At 36.2% G+C, this 21,810-nt stretch overlaps 3 protein-coding genes across 7 annotated transcripts; all 3 read right to left on the bottom strand.

The window, feature by feature from the left end:
* Positions 1–1,706: 1,706 nt before the first annotated feature.
* LOC105056964 (UDP-glucuronic acid decarboxylase 6) lies at positions 1,707–9,052 on the bottom strand. 3 transcript variants are annotated; one of them, XM_010939367.4, is made up of 13 exons: positions 8,896–9,052; positions 8,316–8,428; positions 8,090–8,176; positions 7,366–7,453; positions 6,960–7,051; positions 4,412–4,476; positions 4,236–4,324; positions 3,292–3,369; positions 3,067–3,160; positions 2,849–2,915; positions 2,695–2,758; positions 2,470–2,510; positions 1,707–2,123 (listed from the first exon to the last, which is right to left on the bottom strand). In XM_010939367.4, exons 2-13 carry the CDS (start codon positions 8,403–8,405, stop codon positions 1,932–1,934), a joined length of 1,047 nt encoding a protein of 348 aa, XP_010937669.1. In that variant the 5' UTR covers positions 8,406–8,428; positions 8,896–9,052; the 3' UTR covers positions 1,707–1,931. The 3 variants fall into 3 exon arrangements, with proteins under 3 accessions (XP_010937669.1, XP_073104482.1, XP_073104481.1); XM_073248381.1 differs by having other exon boundaries at positions 8,316–8,472; positions 8,896–9,043; XM_073248380.1 differs by lacking the exon at positions 8,896–9,052 and having other exon boundaries at positions 8,316–8,875.
* A 2,525-nt stretch (positions 9,053–11,577) lies between these two features.
* Positions 11,578–14,824, bottom strand: LOC105056963 (uncharacterized). Of its 3 annotated transcripts, none has more exons than XM_010939360.4 (5): positions 14,463–14,824; positions 13,078–13,225; positions 12,746–12,972; positions 12,462–12,635; positions 11,578–12,124 (listed from the first exon to the last, which is right to left on the bottom strand). In XM_010939360.4, exons 1-5 carry the CDS (start codon positions 14,649–14,651, stop codon positions 12,038–12,040), a joined length of 825 nt encoding a protein of 274 aa, XP_010937662.1. In that variant the 5' UTR covers positions 14,652–14,824; the 3' UTR covers positions 11,578–12,037. The 3 variants fall into 3 exon arrangements, with proteins under 3 accessions (XP_010937662.1, XP_010937661.1, XP_010937663.1); XM_010939359.4 differs by having other exon boundaries at positions 12,462–12,638; positions 14,463–14,822; XM_010939361.4 differs by having other exon boundaries at positions 12,462–12,638; positions 12,746–12,966; positions 14,463–14,819.
* A 1,765-nt stretch (positions 14,825–16,589) lies between these two features.
* On the bottom strand, positions 16,590–20,564 carry LOC105057047 (rhomboid-like protein 19). Its single transcript, XM_073248663.1, has 6 exons — positions 20,400–20,564; positions 20,191–20,306; positions 19,967–20,027; positions 19,126–19,292; positions 18,156–18,270; positions 16,590–18,018 (listed from the first exon to the last, which is right to left on the bottom strand). The coding sequence occupies exons 1-6, from the start codon at positions 20,469–20,471 to the stop codon at positions 17,788–17,790; spliced, it is 762 nt and encodes a 253-aa protein (XP_073104764.1). The 5' UTR covers positions 20,472–20,564; the 3' UTR covers positions 16,590–17,787.
* Positions 20,565–21,810: the final 1,246 nt, after the last annotated feature.

Here is a 21,810-nt window from a genome sequence, read left to right on the forward strand (position 1 = left end):
CTGCCTCCATTGCTGTTTTGAATGTAAATGAAGCTATCATCTGCCCTAACTTGCCTGGATTAAGAATGTTCAGGTGTATAATTAATAGTCATTGGCTACCAACTATAGAAAATAATGAAAAAAATCTTTCACAAAACATGGAAAATATTGCAACATTATTTGCTTAAGTCGCTGCTTTATCGGGCCAAAGATTTGAATTTGAAATGTATTATTTTATTCACTAAATAGTGAAAAATGATAAATATAAGCGTTTATCCAATGTGCAACGGATATTTTAAAAATATAAACAAATAGATAACAACTATTATTCAACTTCTTATTATCAATATAGATTAACAACAAGGTGACATCACCTATATTCATTTATCATTAAAGGAATAGATAATGCAATGGCCACTTACAACAGATATCTATTAATAAAAGTGATCATGAAAATCTATCTTCTTATATCAGCTATAAGAGCAAATAACAAATGCTATTTGCTATAAAATATATTATTTGGTTAATTCGATATTTAAAACTATTCTAATGATAATTATTATATAATAGTAATAGATAATAATAAAAAATAACGACAATACTTTTTTATCACATTTCATATGATAAAAATATTATTTCTCAAACTGTACAAATTCATTTGGAAAAAAATAATGAAAATGCTGAACCTTGAAAAGATATATAGTAAAAAAATGATGCAAATGAAAGTAATGGCTGCTCTTGATATCAAAACTAACTATGATAACACTAAATAATATATTATAAGAGACTCATTTATCAAAACTAAGAAATTTATTTATCACAATGTAAGGTATTAAGATCTTATAAACTCATTAGCGGAATTTTTTTATGAATATAATAATTTTTATCAAGCATATGGAGCTTGATGAATGATTATAATCATTATATATATATATATATATAATATATATATATATATATATATATATAAAAGCTATTCCAAATAAAGAATCATCTAAAATTAGGGTCCTATTTATCATTCAAAGTAAAGAATCGAATAATAATAATAAATCCAACATAATCGAATAATAATAATAAATCCAACATAAATAATCTTATTAAATAAAAACCCTACTTATTATCCAAAATAAGAACTATATTAATTAATAGTATTATTAATACATCTATGATGGAGAGCTTAGCACAGGCTGAGCCTCCATTTTAATTATATATATCTATTCTATGGCAAAGCTCTCGGGGATGCCGATTGATCGGCAAACACGGGTGTAAAGAATCAAGTTTGACTGGGCGTCCAGTTTTCTTCATTACAACTCTCAATGTATAAAGATTGTATGGTTGTACCCATGGAACTATGATGTATAATCATCTTGATATCACAAAAAAGTAGTCATACAGATGCCACACAGTTGAAGCAATCAAACAAGACAATACGGAGTGATACTAAATTAGGTTTTAGCAAGAGCATCCTAAAGGTGGCTAGCCATTGTATTTATTTAAAAAACTTCTGTTGACAGACCGTACTTTCGGAAAATACTTCAAAACATAAAAAAAGAGAGGAGCCTTTGGAGAATAATTCAACCCATGCACTGGAGATATGTTTAATGCATCTGGCATCCAAAACGTTGGGAAAATTACTCGGTTCTCAAGTAATAACAACAACAAATTCATGGCTGAGATGGGAGAGGAAAAAAAATATAGATATGAAAGGTAGAGGGGGAAAAAATCAATTTTAAAAATTTCATGCTTTGCTTCTTCATTATAACTGATGCATGACTCATCTCAATACAAGCTTGTTGCGAGATTAAGAATGTATTCCCCTGACCCAGTGCTGAAAATGCACGTATCTGTTCATTAGATAGACGCAATAGTTATTATGAAGAGATCCAACATGCATATTCTTGCAAAAATACAGACTAAATGCAGTCAATCTAAAGCTAGAAAACCATGGGGCTTCAATTGTTTTGGCTTTTGGGTACACCAAGACGCTGACGGAAATCCTCTTCCATGAGTGGCAGACCCTCACGTAATGTTACCTTGGGCTCCCAGCCAAGCAGTTCCTTGGCCTTTGTGATATCAGGCTTCCTTTGACGTGGATCATCAGGTGTATTCTCCACAATCATCACTTCCACTGTTGGATCAATCAACTGAAATCAACAACAAGGTTTCAGTAAGTTAGTAACACTCTTTCAACACTTCTTCATCAAATTATGAAGCAATTCATTAAAAACTTATGATTCTACTTTTACGTTGCCCACAATCTACCAATTGGTCTAACCTAGAACTTGGGAGATATTTTATAACAAGGGTCAGAGAGTTATAAAAACTCAACTTTGTAGTATAAAGGGCTGATCAACTTTATACAAACAGATTGTGTTGACAGCTGAAACCAGTGGTCTCAAGTTTCATGCTGGGTTAATTAAATAAAACAAGGCAAAGACATCTTTAGCAGAACTAAACAGGAATAACAAAGGATTTCGGGCATAAGCTGACCTCCTTCACAGTTTCTGCAAGCTCCATCATTGTAAATTCACCTACGATGGTTAATGCTAATTAGAATTATGGAACTCAATTGCCTAAAAAGATATAAGTTATGACAGAGAAAAACAAGTTATGACACTTAATTGGGCCAACAACAAAAAAGAGCTGAAAGCAGGAAGGCCCACAGATAAAACAAGACATCAACTAAGAAAGATCAAAGAAAATTTCAGAAATTACCTGGGTTTCCGATGTTGATTGGACCAGTGTGATCTCCTTCCATCAGGTGAATAAGGCCATCAACCTTCAGGATTAAACCAGTTAAATAATCAAATAACCACATCATACATGACCAAACAGCTCTGAAACTTATAGAAAGAAACAGAACATGTACCATGTCGGAAACATAACAGAAACTTCGAGTTTGTGTTCCTGGTGCTTGAACTGTTAAGTGTTCACCTCTGCATGACATCAGAGAAAGTAAGAAAGACTACAACAAGATAAGCAAAGATTGATGAGATGGGAGTCAAATATAAAGTTGGAATGCAAACAGAAGTCCTTAGAAATCTTACAGAATAAACAAAACAAACTAAGGGCCTTTGGAAGTAATACCGGAGTGCTTGAGCTATGAAGTTACTCACTACGCGACCATCATCAATGTTCATCCTTGGTCCGTATGTATTAAAAATTCTAGCAATTCGAATTTCTGTTACAGAGGATCCATCAAAAGATGGAATTTTCAAGAAGCATTAGGATTCACAATAAAAATAACTCCGAGCAGAAATTATTAACACAGACACAAAAGCTCAGAAAATTTAGTAAAAAACAGTATTTCACCTATGCCATGCTGCCTGTGATAATCAAACATCAAAGTCTCTGCCACACGCTTCCCCTCATCATAGCAGCTCCTTACTCCTACAATCAATCAATAAATTCAAAAGTTCAGAAAATGCCTAGAAGAAAGTTGATTATGATTCTCAAAGAATGTCAAATATAAATTCCAGCAAAAAGTTATAACTATATAGAAGATGTCAAGGTGGTGCTAATGATAAAAACAGTGAAAAAGAAAATAAACTAACAAAAGACAATAATGACATGCATGAAATCCAAACCCAATGCTAAGTATTGAAATATTGCAAAAAGAATAATCCACTTTGCAATAATAATCAATAGATTCAATACAAATTAATTCAGAAGGTAGACTCCTGAAAAATGAATGCCCAAGTAAAATATGAGGAAGTTGTAGCATGTATGTCAAACACAAAATATCTATTAACTATCCCCTAATTAACCATCCTTCCAGAACAACAAAGCACAAAGATTTGACAAGACCAATTATTTGAAGTGTGGTTCGCAGTAGTGGTTTCAGCACTTGTACCAGTACCATTTTGGTATGGAGTCAGTACACGCCGGTTTGTGCTACCATCACAATACACCCCCATTTTGAGTATTAGTTTGCTACCAAAATCTTTTGCTACACCCGATGCCAGATGCTACAATCCGGTATCACATGATTTAAGCGATCCACTAGGTAGATAAAATTCTTCAGCAAAAAGGAAATGATTTTACAAGATTATCATAAACTAAAAAGCTCATCTTTTGTAAGAAATAGCAGTATACCAATGTAAGTGCATTAATAATAATCCACAAGTTTAGTTGAGAATGACACAAAACAATTTATCACAGGGGAAATTGAGTGATCAACATAAAGGATCATTACAAGAAGTATGCAACATTCACAATAACCAATTCTGGATTACTTAAGAAAGAATCCAACATACCAATTGGGTTAACATTTCCCCAGTACTCTTCCTTTTGGGGATGCTCGAGAGGATCACCATAAACCTCTGAGGTTGATGTGAGTAAGATCCTGCAAGAGAAAAAAATGCACAAGGGATTTAAAATATCAACTTTGTCAGAAAACAAATTAAGCACCATAAGCAAGTCAAGAACTAACCTTGCTCCAACTCTCTTTGCAAGCCCCAACATGTTCAACGTGCCAATGACGTTTGTCTTTATGGTCTATTGCATATCATATTTTCAAGATATCACTTCCAAGTTCAATAAGCATAATTTATATAAGAAAACAAGTTTCAAGCTCATGGAAATATGCACCTAAGATAAAGGGAGGCAGAATTAAAGAAGATTTTCTTCTCACACAATGTTTTCTTGCTTTCAATTTGAAAACATGCTCTATTTTTTGAGAAAGATATTACTTCTATTTTTGTTTCTCTCACTAGATAATGGTTTAAAGAGACTATAGGACTTGTACTTCTGAAAAAGAAGAATCCATTCGCTATTTCGGTTAAGCTAAACAAGAGGGGTTTCGGTGATAGATATCATACAGATGCAAGTCATTGTCATATAACACATGCAAGTAATGCTATGCTGAGTAGGAGGGGCCTAGGGCAAGCCTATTTTAGCTGATGAGGTGCTTGTGAGGATTTCGAACATGTGTTCTTTGGATGCCATCTCCCTGCTGTTGCATGGCACTTATTTTGTTTGAGCCATTGATTTGCCTCCTTAGATAACAGCTCTCAGATAACCACGATGCTAAGTCATCGAAAGCACGATAAGTTGGGGACTTGTATACAGTCAATTATTTCTATATTTTATAGCTATTATGAGATGCAAGGAGCAGACAAGTATATTGGTATACCCAGTTCGTATCATAACAAGGGCTCAATATTTGGTTGACAAACATGACAGCTTTCTTGAACTACAACAAATAAATGGAGTTCAGTTTGACCACTGGTGAGCTATATGCTTGCGTGATATTTTGCCATCATTCTATTCCATTATTTGTTGGCCTCCCCCTCAACCTAACTGGAATAAATGGAACTTTGATGGCTCTTACAAGGCAGATGTTTATGCTGGTGATAGTTTCATCATCCGAGATAGCAATGGTTCTATGATGGCTGTCGGTTGTTCTCATGTACTCAGAGAATTCAGTGCGTTTTATTGAGTTACAGGGGCATGGGAAGGACTGAAGTATATACAAATGTAGAAAGGGACTAATATATGGGTGAGAAGTGACTTGGCAATGGCTATTTTGTGGCTAAATCAAAGGCCAGATCATAACCATCCCTATATCTCACCCACAGCTGCCTGTAGAATGGAATTTACAAATTCTAAAGGGACACTTGTAACACGAGAGGCAAATCATATAGCTGATTACTTGGCTAATATAGCTGTAGATTCAGAATAGGTGCGAGTTTGGACCAATGAATATCATTATGTAATCTGCACCTATGTCATAGGTGCCATGGCATTGCGTATGGTTCAATAAAATGACTATCCTTTCCTTCCAAAAAAGTAACAGTAGCATATGAGAAAGGGCACTAACACACGAAGAGACACAAAATGGTGTAGACATCGGAGTTTGCTATGGACCCCACAGCAAAGATTTCTAATGAGAAGGCTTTTGATACTATAGCAGATACTAATGCTACATTTGGTTTGCAAGAATGAAAAGGAATTGAATGGGGATTAGAATGCAATGGGAATAGAAGACAGGGAATTGGAATCATGATTTATATTCCAGTGTTTGGAGATGAAACCAATGAATGCATGGAAAAGGAATAGCAATTCAATTCCAATATTTAATTTAACTATTTATATACTATAATATAATAAATTTTATTTTATTTTAAAATATATTATTAACTAAGTAATAGAACTAATTTGAGAATACCAAGCTATAATTCTTTTGGGGATGTTTGATTATTATGACATAATTTGTACTTGTTATTTTCCATATATTTTTTATCGTATTTCTATTTCTATATTTATTTTATTTTAAATTTTAATATTATTTATTTATGTTTTTTCTAATAGTTTATTTATTTTATTCATATTTTAAATTTTCTAATATATATTTTATTATTTTTTAGTTATTTATTCTAATTAATTAATTCATCATCAAATATGTCATTTCTTTCCATTTTCATGGAAATAATCATCCCTCCCATGTAAGAGCCATTCCTTCAAGTGAAGGAATTGTGATTCCAAAGGAAGCGTGGTTATATTCTTGATCGCCATATCAAACATGGGAATGGAGCCAATGTTGAAATCCTCATTCCATTCTAATGCACATTCAGCAAACTAAACATAGAGCGAGAGCAGAGGAATAGTAAACCATGCACTTGGGGAAATAAGCTTCCACATGTACGAATGTGCAAAAAATTCAATAGCAGAATTGTTGATAATGATAAAGCAAAGCCAGGCTCGTAAGTCATGTCCCACAGAATATGGTTCTTAGAATCTGAGTTTCTTGAGCTTCCACTACTGGAAGTTGTATCTTGCACTTATTTCATCAGTTAGTGAAAAATCTTGGTTAAGCCAAAATTGTAAAGATTCGGTTATTCTGTAAAAGCTGAAATTAGCCTATAGGCTCACATATGATAGAATTTCAAGAATGTTAAACAGATAGATTCTTGTTGTATTCGAAGAGAATAATCATCAAAGATTCTTGATCCCTAAAATTAAGATAAGAGGATACACACCTTTACAGGGTTGTATTTGTAGAAAATTGGAGAAGCGGGGCAAGCAAGATGATAGATCCGATCAACCTCTACCAGCAATGGTTCCGTAACATCTAAAAGGATAATAAAAATGTATTTAACTACATGAATGGACATACAGACTTTTCACGGATGCATAAAATCTATGTAAATTGATGAAAGATATATAAATGTTTCTAAGTTGGACTAGAGAATATACTAGGAAACCACGAAATGATCAGACATTCAAGACAAGTTAAAAGGTCTGAAATTATGGAATTCTAGAAACTCTTCAAATATCATTATTAAAAAAAAAAAAAAAGGAACCGTCAAGGATATAAATAACAATTATTTAACAATGAGGCCAATGCAAGCATTGATATTTTCAACTTTAGGCATATCAATTTACCATGTCGGATAAGCTCAAATCTTGGGTGCCCAATCCACCTTTTGAGGTTATCTTTTGAACCAGTAAAATAGTTATCCACAACAATAACCTGAAGATAATAAAGTTAAAAAAAATAAGTAAATTATCAAGGAAAGCGTACATATGATTTAATCAGCCATCCCATAGAACAGAATGATCAGCTGGAAAGACGCTGTACCATTGCCACACTTGGAGAAAACATTATAGTTAATGCATTAAATAACATATTGACCTGCTAGCAACATAATTTAATGTAGTTGCCTTTTTCCTTTTGTTATGATTGCCAATTTTTGAGATAAATCTTTCCTGATTACTCAACAATTTTCAAACAAGAATTATCACTTCTCCTGATGAACTTGGAGAGAAGCGATGCAACTAATGCCTATTGTTAGAACAAAGTGAGAGGAAATAACAGAAACCAGGAGTGATAGTATAATTAGTTAAATAGTTATGCATCAATGGCATCATGGCCTCAACAAAATATATCAGATCATGCCTGAGAGAAGATAGTGGAGGATCAGATCAATGAAAAAAAGGATAAGACCCACATTCTTGGATTAGTCAAAGTATCATGTGATCTTCCATCCAGGAAAACTGTATGTATGTTCAGAAGATTGTGAACTTGCAAATTATTAAAATTTTTGCATCTGAAATTAACAATCACAATAGATATTAACACCACATACAGAAGTCATCCAAAAAGTACCTCGTGTTTCTCGTTTTCCATCAACTTGTCAACAAGATGAGACCCAATAAATCCGGCACCCCCGGTAACCAAGATCCGCAGATTAGCCTGTCAATTGTTAACATGACAGTGAGTTAACATACATGCACTTAATATCATCGCTTCTTACCAAATAAACATATGCCCATAAATCTCTTCCATGGAAAATCTAATTCTTTCGACATAATTTAGCTGAAAGCAAAATAACCTGAAAGAATTTGGAAAATCGCAGAGGAGAAGGGGTCGGAGGCGGCCTCGTGATGGTGTGCTGATGATCTCCATTGGCAGACTCCGCCATCGTTCCGATCTCCGCTTAAACAGCTGGTCTCGTTTCCAAACGCTAATATCATCAGATCTTATTGAAACTAATTTTATAAACAGGAATCGATTACAATCGATCATCTAGGTTTAGTATTATTCCATCCCAACATCTGAAGAACATTAAAAGCTTTAAAAAAAACAATTTGCTAACGTCGACGTAACAAAAACAGAAATTCGAACCAACAAATTTAGATGGAAAAAACGCCTATGTTCTTGTGCGGAGCCAATAAATCTAGGACCTTCATCTAGAGCAGGCGAGTTCAGCACCACCACCCACCGATGCAATGATCAAAACCTAAAATCCCGTAACATATGGTAGAACGAGCAGCGAAGATCACGCTTGAAACGGAGCAAAAGAAGGAAGAAAGCCGATCGAAAGCGATACCCATCGATTACGGGATCTCGACTCAAATCCGATTTTACTGTGTTTGATTGACTTGACACCGAGGATTAAAACAAAAAAATACCTGTATAAAAAGGATATGGTGAGAGTTATCGGCCTTCTTTGGATCGAATTGATTGGTCTTTTTAAAAAATTTTGCGATGAAAATAATGATAACTGTTTGGGATGAAGAGCGGAGGAGTTGGGAATTTATACAACGCTAACGCTCTCTCTCCCTCCTTTGCATCTATCTAACCCTCCCACTACTCCGTGGCTGAGCTGGCGCTACGTAAGATGGTTGACAAACACCAAACGCATGTTGATCCAGAACAAGTGGGGTAATTGGAAAATACGCTAGGGCCCCACTCTCGCACCAATAATATTAAAAGACCCAATCCACGCTTCTCTAGCTACCGGTTGGTGCAACCGAACCCCACCATTTGCGCAGGACCCATGAACCATACGGTTGGGGCCACAATATTTGTCAACATATTATCCCGTTTTGATGGAATTATGGCCGTCTGATGCGGATTATCTGGACTTTAACCAATACGACAAACTTTCGTGATAGACAGAAAACAGGTTTTTCTGTTTTTAACGTATGAGGAGGTGAGACGTGTCGTTCTGGCATGGAGGGAAGGGTTCTAGTGTTTCACTTCGGTGCAAGCACTCTTCTTTTATTTATGCATATTAGGTGACAGGGACGTGGCTTGGTTTTTTTGGTACATCGATGGCAAATAAAAAAATGGGCTGCTAATTAATATTGATGAGGTGAGTATTAAATCCTAGCCTTACATCTGTGGTGTTCGTTTCATCAGACCGACAGTAAGTCGTGTATCGGAGATATCCATATCTGCAATAGGCTACAAAATGAATATTTTCTATTTCCATCACCAGCAATCAGCATTGTTGTGTAGCCTAGAAAATTAGCAATACAAATTTACTGGGACTCCCGGTGCATTTCATATTTTTAATCGATATATTCGATCCTTTCTATATTGCTTACTCTCAGGAAACAAAGTTGCAGATTATGCACTATAACCTGATCGAGGACATAACATCGACTGCAAACAAAATTTTATGAGACAATGGATGCAGCAACATCACCATCAGGCACTGCTGCATTGCATCCTGACCACATTAAGTCCCAACTGACCTGTCTACAATGTGTCACAGACAGCATGACGAATCTGCAAACACAATTGAGGGCACAACTTAATGATGCAGCCAATATTGTCTATGCCCGCACCTAATCCACCACAATCTGCTCCAATCTACGTCATTGCTGGCGATGTTGCAAACATAGAAGGATTGAAAAATGAGTAAGCCACCTAATTCTACCTAGCTCTCAAAAGTTCTATCTTAATAAGCTATCTTTTTCACTAGGGAAACAAGTCTCTCAAATCATATCCAATTAATTAACTTAATTTGCAGAGCCATAACCTAGCTGCTTGGCGTATCAGGATGCAAATTTCGGCCATGCAATTCTGGGGATCAAGAAATGAACAAATGCCTACTTTCTCGTGGCATCCCAATCGGAACGGAGAAAAAGCTGCTACTCTGTTTTTGGATCTGGATGGTTAAACATGATTTTGATCTAATAACTAGTATTCGCTACAAATCGAGCAGGGTGTGTTCGTTATAGTTGAAGGTGTAAATTCTCTGTTTCGAATGAGATTTTTTTTAAAAAGCCGCTGTTTGGGTAAATGGCAAGGATAAACTTCACTTGCAATGATACTCAAGAATGCCAGTCGCAACAGTGATGTCCTGCTTGATGGGAATATATTATTAGTTGACGTGAATCAGCTCTATTTCTTCCCATTGATCAGGATCTATTAATGTCCTCATAGCTAATAGCATGCTCTTGGATTTATGTTCAAACCTTCCAGTATTTCGTTATTTCTAAGGTTGATATTAGGTTATTTTTTGCCCGACCGTATCATTGATTAAAAAAAAAAAAAAGGTTTTACTATCATAGGATTATCTTCGTTAATCTATCGATTGTCGACTGTTAAGGTGGGCACTAGCTACTCAAGTATTCGAACGTATTGATGGAACAAGGTTAGGATTCCCACCTTCAAGTACAGGGGACAATGCTTAACCATTTAATTTGCTTCAATTCATCTTATATCAGATTATATCGTCTATTTGATACAATAATCAGACTCAAATTTGAATTATTTTTTCATCGGTTAAATAAGTTGAATTTGAATTGACAAATTTTTTATCTATTCTGTATCCAATACGTATCTTGTCTGCCCCCATTGCCAACCCTAAAAATAAATGGCCCACAAACAAGTTCATCTGGCCCACGTTCTTTTTCTTAATACACGCAAGTAGATGGCACAAAATCGCCATAGCGCACCCCACCACTGAAACAACACAACCTTGCATAAGTGGTTATAACGAATAAAATAGGCGAACAATCTGAGACCCTGTTAAATGAAGATTAACCAGTTTTACCAAAAAAAAAAAAATGAAGATAAACCAGCAACTCACAACTTCATACACATATTCATGCGTCCATACGCATCAAAATTAAATAAATAAATAAATTGACACCTCTTCCAGCTCTGACACTTCAACCATCCACGAAGCAATCTCTATGACAATCCATAACATTCTCATCTTCTGCGCAACGGCCAGAACCCCACCCCGCTCATTTATCCATCATGCCTGACCATACAAGAACTTCCAACAAACAAGATCTCTTCATTCTTTAATATGCCTTGCACAAAGTATCAACAATTACAAACCAAACAAATAATTGCACAACATATTTTAATTATTTAATATCAAGATACAATCCGGTCCATGGATCAAAACAAACTTTTTTTGAGCCATTAGCTTATATGAGGGCAATTTAAAATTTTAATAGCACCCCTGCATGGCTCAGATCTTCAGGCTTAGCATATTCATAACCGGAGGAACTTCCAACTATAGTACAAACACAAAAGCACAAGAACATGCCCTGATGCGAGGCAGGTTGTAACAAATTAATTAAAATATCTCCTTTAAAAAAAGGTAAAGCTAGTGAGCCCACTCCCCTCATCTTCGGATGCACCAGCTGTAGCAGAAGAAAACCGACTAGTGAAGAGATACATAGCTCCAGAAAGGCTCAATTACTAGGCTTGAACATGGACTGGAGCTCTTCCGTTCTCCCATTTTTTTTCTGGTTTAGGTTCATACCATGACGAAGAATTAATTACATGTCCTGAAGGTGGGCTCTAGAATATGTCTGGGTGGAACCGTCCAGGAATAGAACTGGATTCCTGTGCCCTCTGAAGATGTATATTCAATGTGTAATTGTTCAGCTGCACCAAAATTATAACATTTTATCATCCCAGTCAAGACCAAGCATACTGAACATCCTAGAGCAATATGAAAGTGGCAAAGCCGTGTTTTGACCTAACATTATTAAGTTGAAACAAAATCCCAATAACAATTTGGAAGAGCACAGAATGTGGGATGGGTGGCTTCAGATGAAGAACAGGCAATGTGGCAGGGGCTGTAATTCTCTAAGCACACATGCTCAAAGTTTCACAAGTTGTATTTTACCATCACCATCTCTCTTAAACCATGAATGCATGTGCATGGGCCAAATTCAACATAACACTAAGTAGAGCTAAACTGAGAACTACTTTTGCCTACCTCCAATGTCCGGATTTGCTCTTGGTACTGACTAATAATGTGCTTCAATTGCTCCACCTCCTTTAGCTTCTCCTCATGCTCTATATTGCGTTCATGCTGAATAGCAACAGCTCTTCTCAGAATCTGGTTGTCTTTCAACAAACACTGCAATTGCTCCTTAAGAGAAGCAATCTCCTGCTGCTCCACATCAAAGTCAACAAGAAAGTCACAATCATTTATCAAGAAGAGAAAAGATAGGGGAAGAGCTCTCATGGAAGCCAAAATGGATTCTTTAGATCATCTACCTCCACTGATGCTGTGGTCTGTGCAGCAACATTTTGTTCAAAAGCTTCCAAGATTTTCATAGCACGGTTTCGAACATCATCCCAATTTGAGGCATTCATCATTTCTTGTACAAACATATCTACCCATGAAGCCACATTTTGGGAAATATTCGGTGCAGAATCCAACCTGTCAGTGTGAGTACCTTCAACATTCTGTGCAGATGTCTGAGAATTACCACCACCTGAAACTTGTAGACAGATAAAAGGTCTAAGAGAAAGTCATATGCAAGACTCAAAACTGAAATACAGATAGAAATATATGCAGGATATTACATGTAAATCCATGTCCTAACCTTCAACAGGATTTTCAGTTGCTTGGAGAATAGAGTGAAGCCTTGCTGACTCGATTCTTGCAGAATCATCACCAAGGCACAAAGCATGAAGACTCTTGATGGCATCATCAATTTTGTGATCATGAGTCTTTAAAACAGTTTCCACAACCTGTGCAGCAATTGCAAATAGAAAAATCATATTGTTGATGGTTAGAAAGGAAAAATGATTTACAGGGATTCATGGAAAACTAGATTCCAAGACGTTTGATAAAATAATATCGGCAGAAGGCAAAATACACTTGAGTCAAAATTGTTCCGTCAAAACTGACTAATTTCATATAACAACACAAACATTTACAGCATGAACATATCCCATATGAAAAAGAGGTACAATTATGCGGTGATAACATGATTTTTCAACGAACGTGTGAAGACATTAATGTCAGTAAATTCCATATAAACCACAATTACCCTATCGAGCACAACCCTGAAACCTTTAGGTGACCTGGGAGCTACTGAGCAAAGGAGTTTATTCTTCTTTAATAACAGTACATCTATGGTTTTCACATGTCTCAAACACTATTCAGAGAGCATACAAAATAGAGGACTGCTTTTAATTCATGCATGGGAATATAATAAAAAAAAAAATCGATAAAAATATCATACTTCCATCCCAATCTACAATGTTATCTAATGCAAGCTAATGAACTGCCAATTTTATGTGTCAACAACATCGGGGAACATACAACCATGTTTGACATGACGGTCACCATAACTAAATGAAACAAATCTCTTGTGAGATATCAGGCCTGAAAGTGCGCAGTGAGGATCACACTCTGCTTAAATGCATAAACTACTGGTAATTTAAAAACATTACGAGCTCAATTTGCCACAAAAATCAAATAGGAATCCAGCCAGCACATGACGCCAGTTTGTTTCAACACATCTCTTGGGGCTGAATCTTAGAAAAGAATATCAGTTCGTTTTACCTCAAATCCTCAGAAACAAATAATTTCCTATGCCAAGGAACAACGTCGAGAATACTTGTAAACAAAAGTTAAACGTCAGACTCATCCATTCACTAAATACACTCTCTTCAGCAGCTTTGAGTGAATTATTTCCCCATGGAACTTCGTACTTTCTTATTTCACCTATAACATTTGGTGTTTTCACAATTTATAACTGTAATTTGATCATGATCAAGAAAAAAAAATCGAAGAAAAAATTGCAGGAAATCGGAAAGCAATTGCTCCAACGAATTTATATCATTTACTGAACAAAAAAGGGGAAAAAATTTAAGAAATCCGCATCAGCGACCAAAAAAATAGCCAAACAAACCATCTAAATCCAATATATATCAAATTAGCATGCGGGGAAAAAGAAAGAGGGCAAGAAAGAATGTTTACCTCCCGATCCATGGAGGGGAACATGCGAAGGAGTATGGAGACCCTGTCGTCGGATCCGAGGCCGAAATCGGAGGAACGGATGGGAGATCCGTAGCGCGAGCAGCGAGATCTCTTCGCCGACGGTGCCGGCGCCGGAGATCCGAAGATTTCCTCCAACCCTAGGCGCTTCCCGCAGATCCCCGCAGACATGGCAACCAAACCCTAGCCCTGCGCAAAACCCTAGGGTTTTTGATCGAAAGGGGGCGAGCCCTCCCTCCCTTGTCCCGATTCCTTTCGCCCCCGTTGATCGCCCTTTCTTCTCTCTCCCCGCAAAATCCCACCGCTGTCCCCCACTCCTCCTGGTTCTCGTTCAATCGCAGATCCGTGTGGCTTTTAACCCGGCTCTGCTTTATATCTGACGTCTCTCGTCTCAGCCAGCCGCGGAAGATGAGAGAGGCCGCCGATTTATACTACACCGAATACGGTGTGGCGAGGCTTTTTGGACGGTTTGATCAGAGGTGGACGGCAACGATTTTTCTCTTATCCAGATAGGACTGGCTGACAACAGCGCTCGTGTAAATGAGGTACCCACGTGTCTACGGCTCGTCATCATGATCGTCAGCAGTGCACTGCACGGTATCGAATTGCATACCGACGGCTGTGATTGAGAAGGAATACATGTCGCAATGTAAGCACGTTTCTTCTAAGGATTTGATATATCAATTATTATAGAGAAATATATGAAGGTGTGATTGGAGGGAAATCTGGCGCCTTGGGCTGGCGAGCTACAAGTAGATAAATTCTCTATGTGATTAAATAGGTAGTTCTGAGCATAGTTGTCATACCTGGTTGTAGTTTATTTCTGAAAATTTTCACGTTGTGGCATCATTTGCTTTGTTCTTTTCTAATATATTCATAAATTCACATTATTTGCTTTTTTTTTTTTGGTAAGTAATTCGCATTATTTGCTTTGTTTTCTCCTTGCCTGTTAATAAGAGGGAGTACTTTTTATGTATATTCATAATTTTTCTCCTCCATTCTGCAAATGTATGGAGGCATTGAATTACGTTCCCTAAATTTATGATAAATGTAACAAAATATAAAATTTGTTGTGTGAATGAAAATGAGTTCGATTCATTATGTTGATAAATAATTATATATAAAAAAAAACATAGGGTGAATGACAACAATACTACTAGAACATATTTATGTAATAATTTGGATATTTTTTGAAATACTATAAATATTTCATGTAATGTAAGGTAAAAAGGTTTAATAGTTAAAAGAGTATCTTTTGTAATACTCTTACAAATTACAAGAATAATAGCTTATTATCTTTTGACATTGCGTCATGTATGTGATTTTATTTTTCTACAAGTTAGGAAAATGTCATAAAAAAATCGATGTTAAAGATAGTATTTGCATAGAATTATAGTTATTATTTATTTTTATTTTCACTATTTTTCAAAAATAATAAGTTTTTTTTGCTATCCAAAGCTTTAATGATTTATAAATAGTTTCAAAAAATAAAAAATTTATTATAATATATCGCCCAACCTAGTCTATTTTTTTAATAATTTTTTATGATAAAAATAAAAAATAACAATAATATCAATCAGGAGTGGTGCTAGTTGCTATACAGCAACCACATATTTGTGTTCGGCTGTAATTGCTCTCTACTTCAAAAAAAGTCGGTGGTCAAAGAAGCAGGGCATGGGCAATTTCAAAGCAAGATGGGTTATACTTTTGACTTTAATCAGATAATGGTTGGGCCCACTTTTGTTGTGGGACGTACATTGGGCCCATCTTCGTTTGTCGTTAAAAGAGAATATCAGGAGAAAGCCGTAGTGGATACTGAATGCGACAAAACATAGCTTGAAAAAGATCTTATCATGAAACCATACTGGTTCTGATGTAATTCAAAATAGAATGAAGGATTGCATGCGCGAGCGATGGGCTTCCACAACAGAATTTTCTTCGGATGTGTTTTTCCTTTTCTACCTTCTATAATGTATAGTTTTGTTAATTAAGCAATATTTTTTAATGAAGACACGATGTTATATCCTCTTGCACCAATTTATGCCATTTTATCAGCAACATGTCATTGCACATTATAATTTTGTTGACTAAAGTACCATACCAAGCAATCAACTTATATGTTGAATTCCTTTTCCAAAAGAACAGAATATTCTTCGTGGTGCAATCATTCTGACATTAGGTGAGAAATCAACTTTGTCAAGGCACCAAACAAAAGATAAAATGCGTTGTGATCAAAAGACCAAAGTACACACGTTCAGACGATACTTGATGCATGATCTTCAGAAGCACCATCGTTCCTTGACTTATGCAACGTTTCCTCCGGAGCACAAGCCCTTTCTCTGTGACATGAGGAACTAAAAATTATATGTGAAGATAATAAAACAAATCTCAACGGTGAAACGCCAGTAAGCAACACTTCATGTCCTTGAAGAGATTTCGACTAGCGGCAACTTGGTAAACATCCAATGCATATGAGGTTTTATTCACCCAACGGAATGTATTCCAAAAATTTTGACCATCTCGGATTTAGTTATCAATGCATCATCGTATTTCTTCAACTTTAATTACAACAATGAGAATCAATGCACCTAATTCCACATTGAAGGAACAGAGATCATAGATTAGCTTTATGTTTCTATGAAAGATATATCAGCTTTAATAAGTTGACATTTTAAGGGAAACTAACAACCGGCAAACAAGTGAAAAAGGGCTACAATTTAATTTCCAGATATTATGAAATCAATCAAAACCCAGAATAATAGAAGAAATTTTGATTCTTTAATCAATATGCTGCATATGAAAAGATGCAACAGAAAAATATAAAGCTCTCTATGGAAGGAAATTCAAAATCAATGACAATTACCTAGAAAATTTGATGCTTCAGTGAGTTTTAGCGAGCAATGGCGACATGTTTTTTAAATGAAACTAGGGCACAAGATACCATTCAATCACTATAGTCTGTCTGATGGGATAATGTTGGGCCCATGCTACATTTAACATGGGTGTCATCATGTTAGCCGAATAATCTTTCAAGTGTCAAACCTTGTCCCTTAATCCCAACAATAACCTCATATCCATATGTTTGCATCCATTGAGATTGTCAGTTGGGTGGGATCCATGCATGCAACAGTAGCAGACTGCTTGATAAACACAAAAAGATGAGAGCAGGAAAACAAAATATGCGAACGGAACACCATCGAAAATTAATTAAGTTCAGCCACTTAACAAGCATCATCAGTGGGCTGCGGCATCAGACCTGACTTCTCAACCAAACACCCAGCAAGTTAAAATTGAAAAATAAATAATTTCAAAGCAGATGTAGAAATGAGTACCTGATGAAGCGAGGAAAGAATGCCGAGAATTCAAACTGATCACCACCAGGGGTGCCAGGAATATTAGATTCAGGAAGTCTTTGAATGTACCGCAAGTAAACCCAACCCCAATAAGTGCCATAGAGCACAAATGACAGATGTTGCATTGGTTCCAACGTGATAATGCTTATGAAAATGGACATAAAGATGAAGAAAGATGGTAGCCACTAAACAACATCCACAATATTGATAATGAAGTCAATAAATGTTCGGTAAGTCAAGGGATCTATCCAAATTAACGTTGTAACTTATGAAACAAGTTTTTATCAAACGAATCTGCAAACGTCAATTTTTTTGCACAAACCTCAGATCTTAAATGGAAGCAACCAAACACCTCAATATCTTGATCAGGTGCAATTTGTTTCATTGCTACTAGAAAGCCTGCTAGAACTCCATGAAATCCAGAAAGCGGAACGTATCTGTAAGGCAGAGTATATAAGATAATGATGATCACCCATTATCTTAAAGAGTTACTGGAGGATGCTAAAGGAGGACATGATAATGCCAGGCAGACAAACTACATCATGAACTCAAAGCACAAAAAATCTCATTTTTTCCAAAAATTATTCAACATCTTTACATTATTAGATATTAAAATGAGCTTCTATAGTTATCTCAATTTTTAAAAAATTCGACTGAATTGACAATTTTATTATGCATATTTTATAAAAAGTGCCAACATGGAAAGTTTTTTTTTTTTTTCTTTCTTTGTTTTTTTTACAAATGAAAAGTATGGGTTTGGAGACACAGAGATTGTAGTAGAAGAGGCTAGACTATGTAATAGATATGTTTCCTTTTGTGCTAAAGTTGAGGTGTTGCAATGGAAATTAAATCCACGATATTAAGATTTGAAAGGTGTTACCCTGGTTGTTAGATTCACTTTACCATATATAAGTAGTGAAACGTAAAGTGTTTATGGGTTAGAATTGGTATCTAACACTGCCATTATGGCCATGGAGCAAATCAATGATGCAGCTTCATAAATATACCATTCACCAGAAACGTAAATAGATTATTTTTAGATGGTTAGAAGCTATGACGGAGAAAGAAGGAAAAAAGGGATGTATAGAAATATGTAAATGATAACAGCACATCATGAAATATCACATCAAATTATGTCAATGGTTGAAGAAGCTCCAATTACAAAGTGATACAAGACAGAATAAACCATCATCCTTACACATGGTTAGCTACAACAATAAAAGAGAACAAGCCAATTACACAATACAGGTCTGTTCCAAGAAATTTAATAAAACAAGTAAGAAAGTGCTCACAGAAGTGTCTCTGCCTTTGTCATATGGAAAATAGCAACAGCCGTGAGATAGACCCCAAGTAAAGTGGTTGTGTTTACAAAGATAATGAATTTCAGAAATTCTCTTGATGTCCACATGGGCTCCAGAAACTTCCCACAAAGAAGAAGGCCCAATATGCTTGATATCAACTGCAAAGTGCACACAAAAAGGTATTGCAATTTATCTTATCTACATACTAGCTTTGGCGATCAATAAAGAACAGTGTAGGTACTAAGAACAAAGACATGACAAGGACAACTGTGATATACTGCTAATAGAATTACTAGACAATAAATTGATAGGCAGAACAGAAGAAGGAAAAAACAGAAAGGAGACAACAGGTTTAATCTGAACAGCATCAATACATGCAGGATGCAAGGTAGACTGCCATAGTACTGTGCACTGATGATCCTGGTAACCATTTTTCTTACAAATAGGAGCTAGACTGCCAAAGGAGGGGGGAGATTCTAATGCATCAATCAAGAATCAAGAAAACATAAGGGAAATACATTAACCAGAAGAAACTCAATGATCATTCTTGTGAATATGCTTATTTATAACAGAGAAGCAGTTTTGAAATCTTTACGCAAGATGCAAGGTTTAAAGCAACCAAGACAGAACAGAATTACAAAGGAAATTTTGCTCCATCAAGTTTTGAATTTATCAGACGCCTCTTTAAAGAAAAGATTTCTACCGTGAGCAGAATCATATTATCAAGAAAAGAAACTTCCCATGATGCTGAAGCCGCCAAATTTTACCGACATTATAACCATCAAATTCATACTTGTTCACAATCAAGAAGGGGGAATAACATGAACAGTACCTCAGATATCGACTGTTCTATGTACCCTGCAGTAATGATGTTCCACACGAAAGGGAAGGTCCTGCATAAATAAAACCAAAAATCAACGTATCAGATAGTTGACAGCAGCATTTTTTTGCAAGAAAATAGCCAACGTCCCACTAAAATTCAAGAACCTAAAGGCATATTGACGCTTTTTTTTTTTTTTCCAGACCAAATTAATAAAAGAAAATCGAATATCATACTTGGCAGGAACTAGAGCCAGGTAATTCAAAGTCCATGGAGAGATTAGGACTAGAAGGTAACCAAGAAACAGCACTCCACATAGTCCTTTAGAGATGGCGAATCCACTCATAAACATCTGGTGATAAGGGAATTTAAAAAAAAAAAAAAGAAACAACAATAAACTCGTAAAGAACTCAAGGCAGATAAAGGAAGAGTAAAGAGGGATTACAATGGACAAATCCGCGGCGAGCAACGGAGTTTCTCGAGTTGAAGAGATTGCGAGAAGGGGAGGAGGGTCCATGGGGAGCGAGCGAAACAGCAAGCTGGCGAGAGAGATGGACCAAGAAAGAAAACAGAAGCGGGAACAGATTGAGAAAGAAGAGAGGAAGCGAGCGCAAGGGTACTAAAGGGTTTTTCTTCCCCGGAGACCGTACCCGCATTTATAAGTGGCGATTCGGATGGCCCAAACCGGAGCCAAAAGCCTATCGGCGCGCTTTTCTAATGAAAAGGGTGTGGAATAAGCTAACGCCTGGTTTCTACTTTCCAGGCTTGTACAGCCAAATAGGCCAAATCATAAAATCGATTCTAACCGCTAATTTCAGCTTTTTTGGGTTGAATTTTTTTTTTCATATTCTATTTGATTTCTATTTAAAAATTTAGAATTAAAAAAATAATTTGATTCCAGTTTAAATTTTAAAAATTTGATTTAAACTTAATCCATCTGTGTGCCTACATATGATAAATAAAAATTTATAAAAATACCCCTTCATTTTAATCTAATTTTATTTACATTCTCTTTATTTAAAAATGTTAAACTGGTCCTTTTAGTTATCGATATGTTCTAATATAGTTCATTATCTATCTTCATTAACAAAATTTTATAAAATAACGAACATACCCTAATCTCCATCTACTTCTTATTTCTTTCTTCCGTTTCTCCGATTGATCTCTTCCTCCTCCATCACCGGCATTTTTCTTTCTCACTCCTCTTTCCTCCATCACTTTTTTTCCTCCTCTTCATTCTCATCCACTTCTCCTTATTTATCGTGGCTTTCTTCACCTCCACTATTCTTCCATCTCCTCTCATTTCACCTCATCCACTTCTCTTCCAAACTGCTTATAAACAATCTTCTTCCATGGTGGTCCTCTCCACCTTCACCCCTTCTTGTTGGTAATCAACACTTCTTCCTTTTCTTTCTTCCTATCCTCTTCTTCTCCTGGTCCTCCTTGTTCAATTCATTTTTTGCTAGTAGCCCCTCTTTCCTCCTCTTATTCATTCTCATCACTTATTTATATTGTTAGAATTTGATGCTTCGAGATTCGATCCATATTGAGCCCACAGTGAGGTCCGCGACGATGAATGGAATCTAACGAGCTTAAGATCACATCAAACGGAGTCCGAATGATCGAGATATGCTCGATTGAAGTTGGCACGAAATTCGGAGTGATGGAGGATCGGAGAGAGCCGGCGGTGGCACGGCCTAGTGCACGAACGTGCAGGCGCACGTGCGCAGAGTGCGGCCCAACGCACAGAGCGCGACCCAGGCCAGGAATGCACACTGTGCGTGGCCCAGGCCCAAGCACGTGGCTCGAGCGTGGTCCAGGCCCATGTGCATGCGCGCGGGTGTTCAGGCACTCGG

Source organism: Elaeis guineensis, chromosome 14 (genome assembly GCF_000442705.2).
Source record: "Elaeis guineensis isolate ETL-2024a chromosome 14, EG11, whole genome shotgun sequence".
NCBI classification, from domain to species: Eukaryota; Viridiplantae; Streptophyta; class Magnoliopsida; order Arecales; family Arecaceae; genus Elaeis; species Elaeis guineensis.

Bases quoted from the DNA above. Each gene is read 5' to 3' on its own strand.
- LOC105056964 (XM_010939367.4), bottom strand. From the start codon at position 8,405: ATGGCGGAGTCTGCCAATGGAGATCATCAGCACACCATCACGAGGCCG. The intron at 3,370-4,235 runs GTATGTTGGATT...GATTGATTGTAG, and splicing joins GGGAAATGTTAACCCAATTG to GAGTAAGGAGCTGCTATGAT. The intron at 2,916-3,066 runs GTATTACTTCCA...GATGTCATGCAG, and splicing joins TTCATAGCTCAAGCACTCCG to AGGTGAACACTTAACAGTTC.
- LOC105056963 (XM_010939359.4), bottom strand. From the start codon at position 14,651: ATGTCTGCGGGGATCTGCGGGAAGCGCCTAGGGTTGGAGGAAATCTTC. The intron at 13,226-14,462 runs GTAAACATTCTT...ATTGCTGCACAG, and splicing joins TCCCCTCCATGGATCGGGAG to GTTGTGGAAACTGTTTTAAA. The intron at 12,125-12,461 runs GTAGGCAAAAGT...ATTTTGGTGCAG, and splicing joins AGCAAATCCGGACATTGGAG to CTGAACAATTACACATTGAA.
- LOC105057047 (XM_073248663.1), bottom strand. From the start codon at position 20,471: ATGGACCCTCCTCCCCTTCTCGCAATCTCTTCAACTCGAGAAACTCCG. The intron at 20,028-20,190 runs GTATGATATTCG...TTATTTATGCAG, and splicing joins CTGGCTCTAGTTCCTGCCAA to GACCTTCCCTTTCGTGTGGA. The intron at 18,271-19,125 runs GTGAGCACTTTC...TCTGCCTTACAG, and splicing joins ACAAAGGCAGAGACACTTCT to ATACGTTCCGCTTTCTGGAT.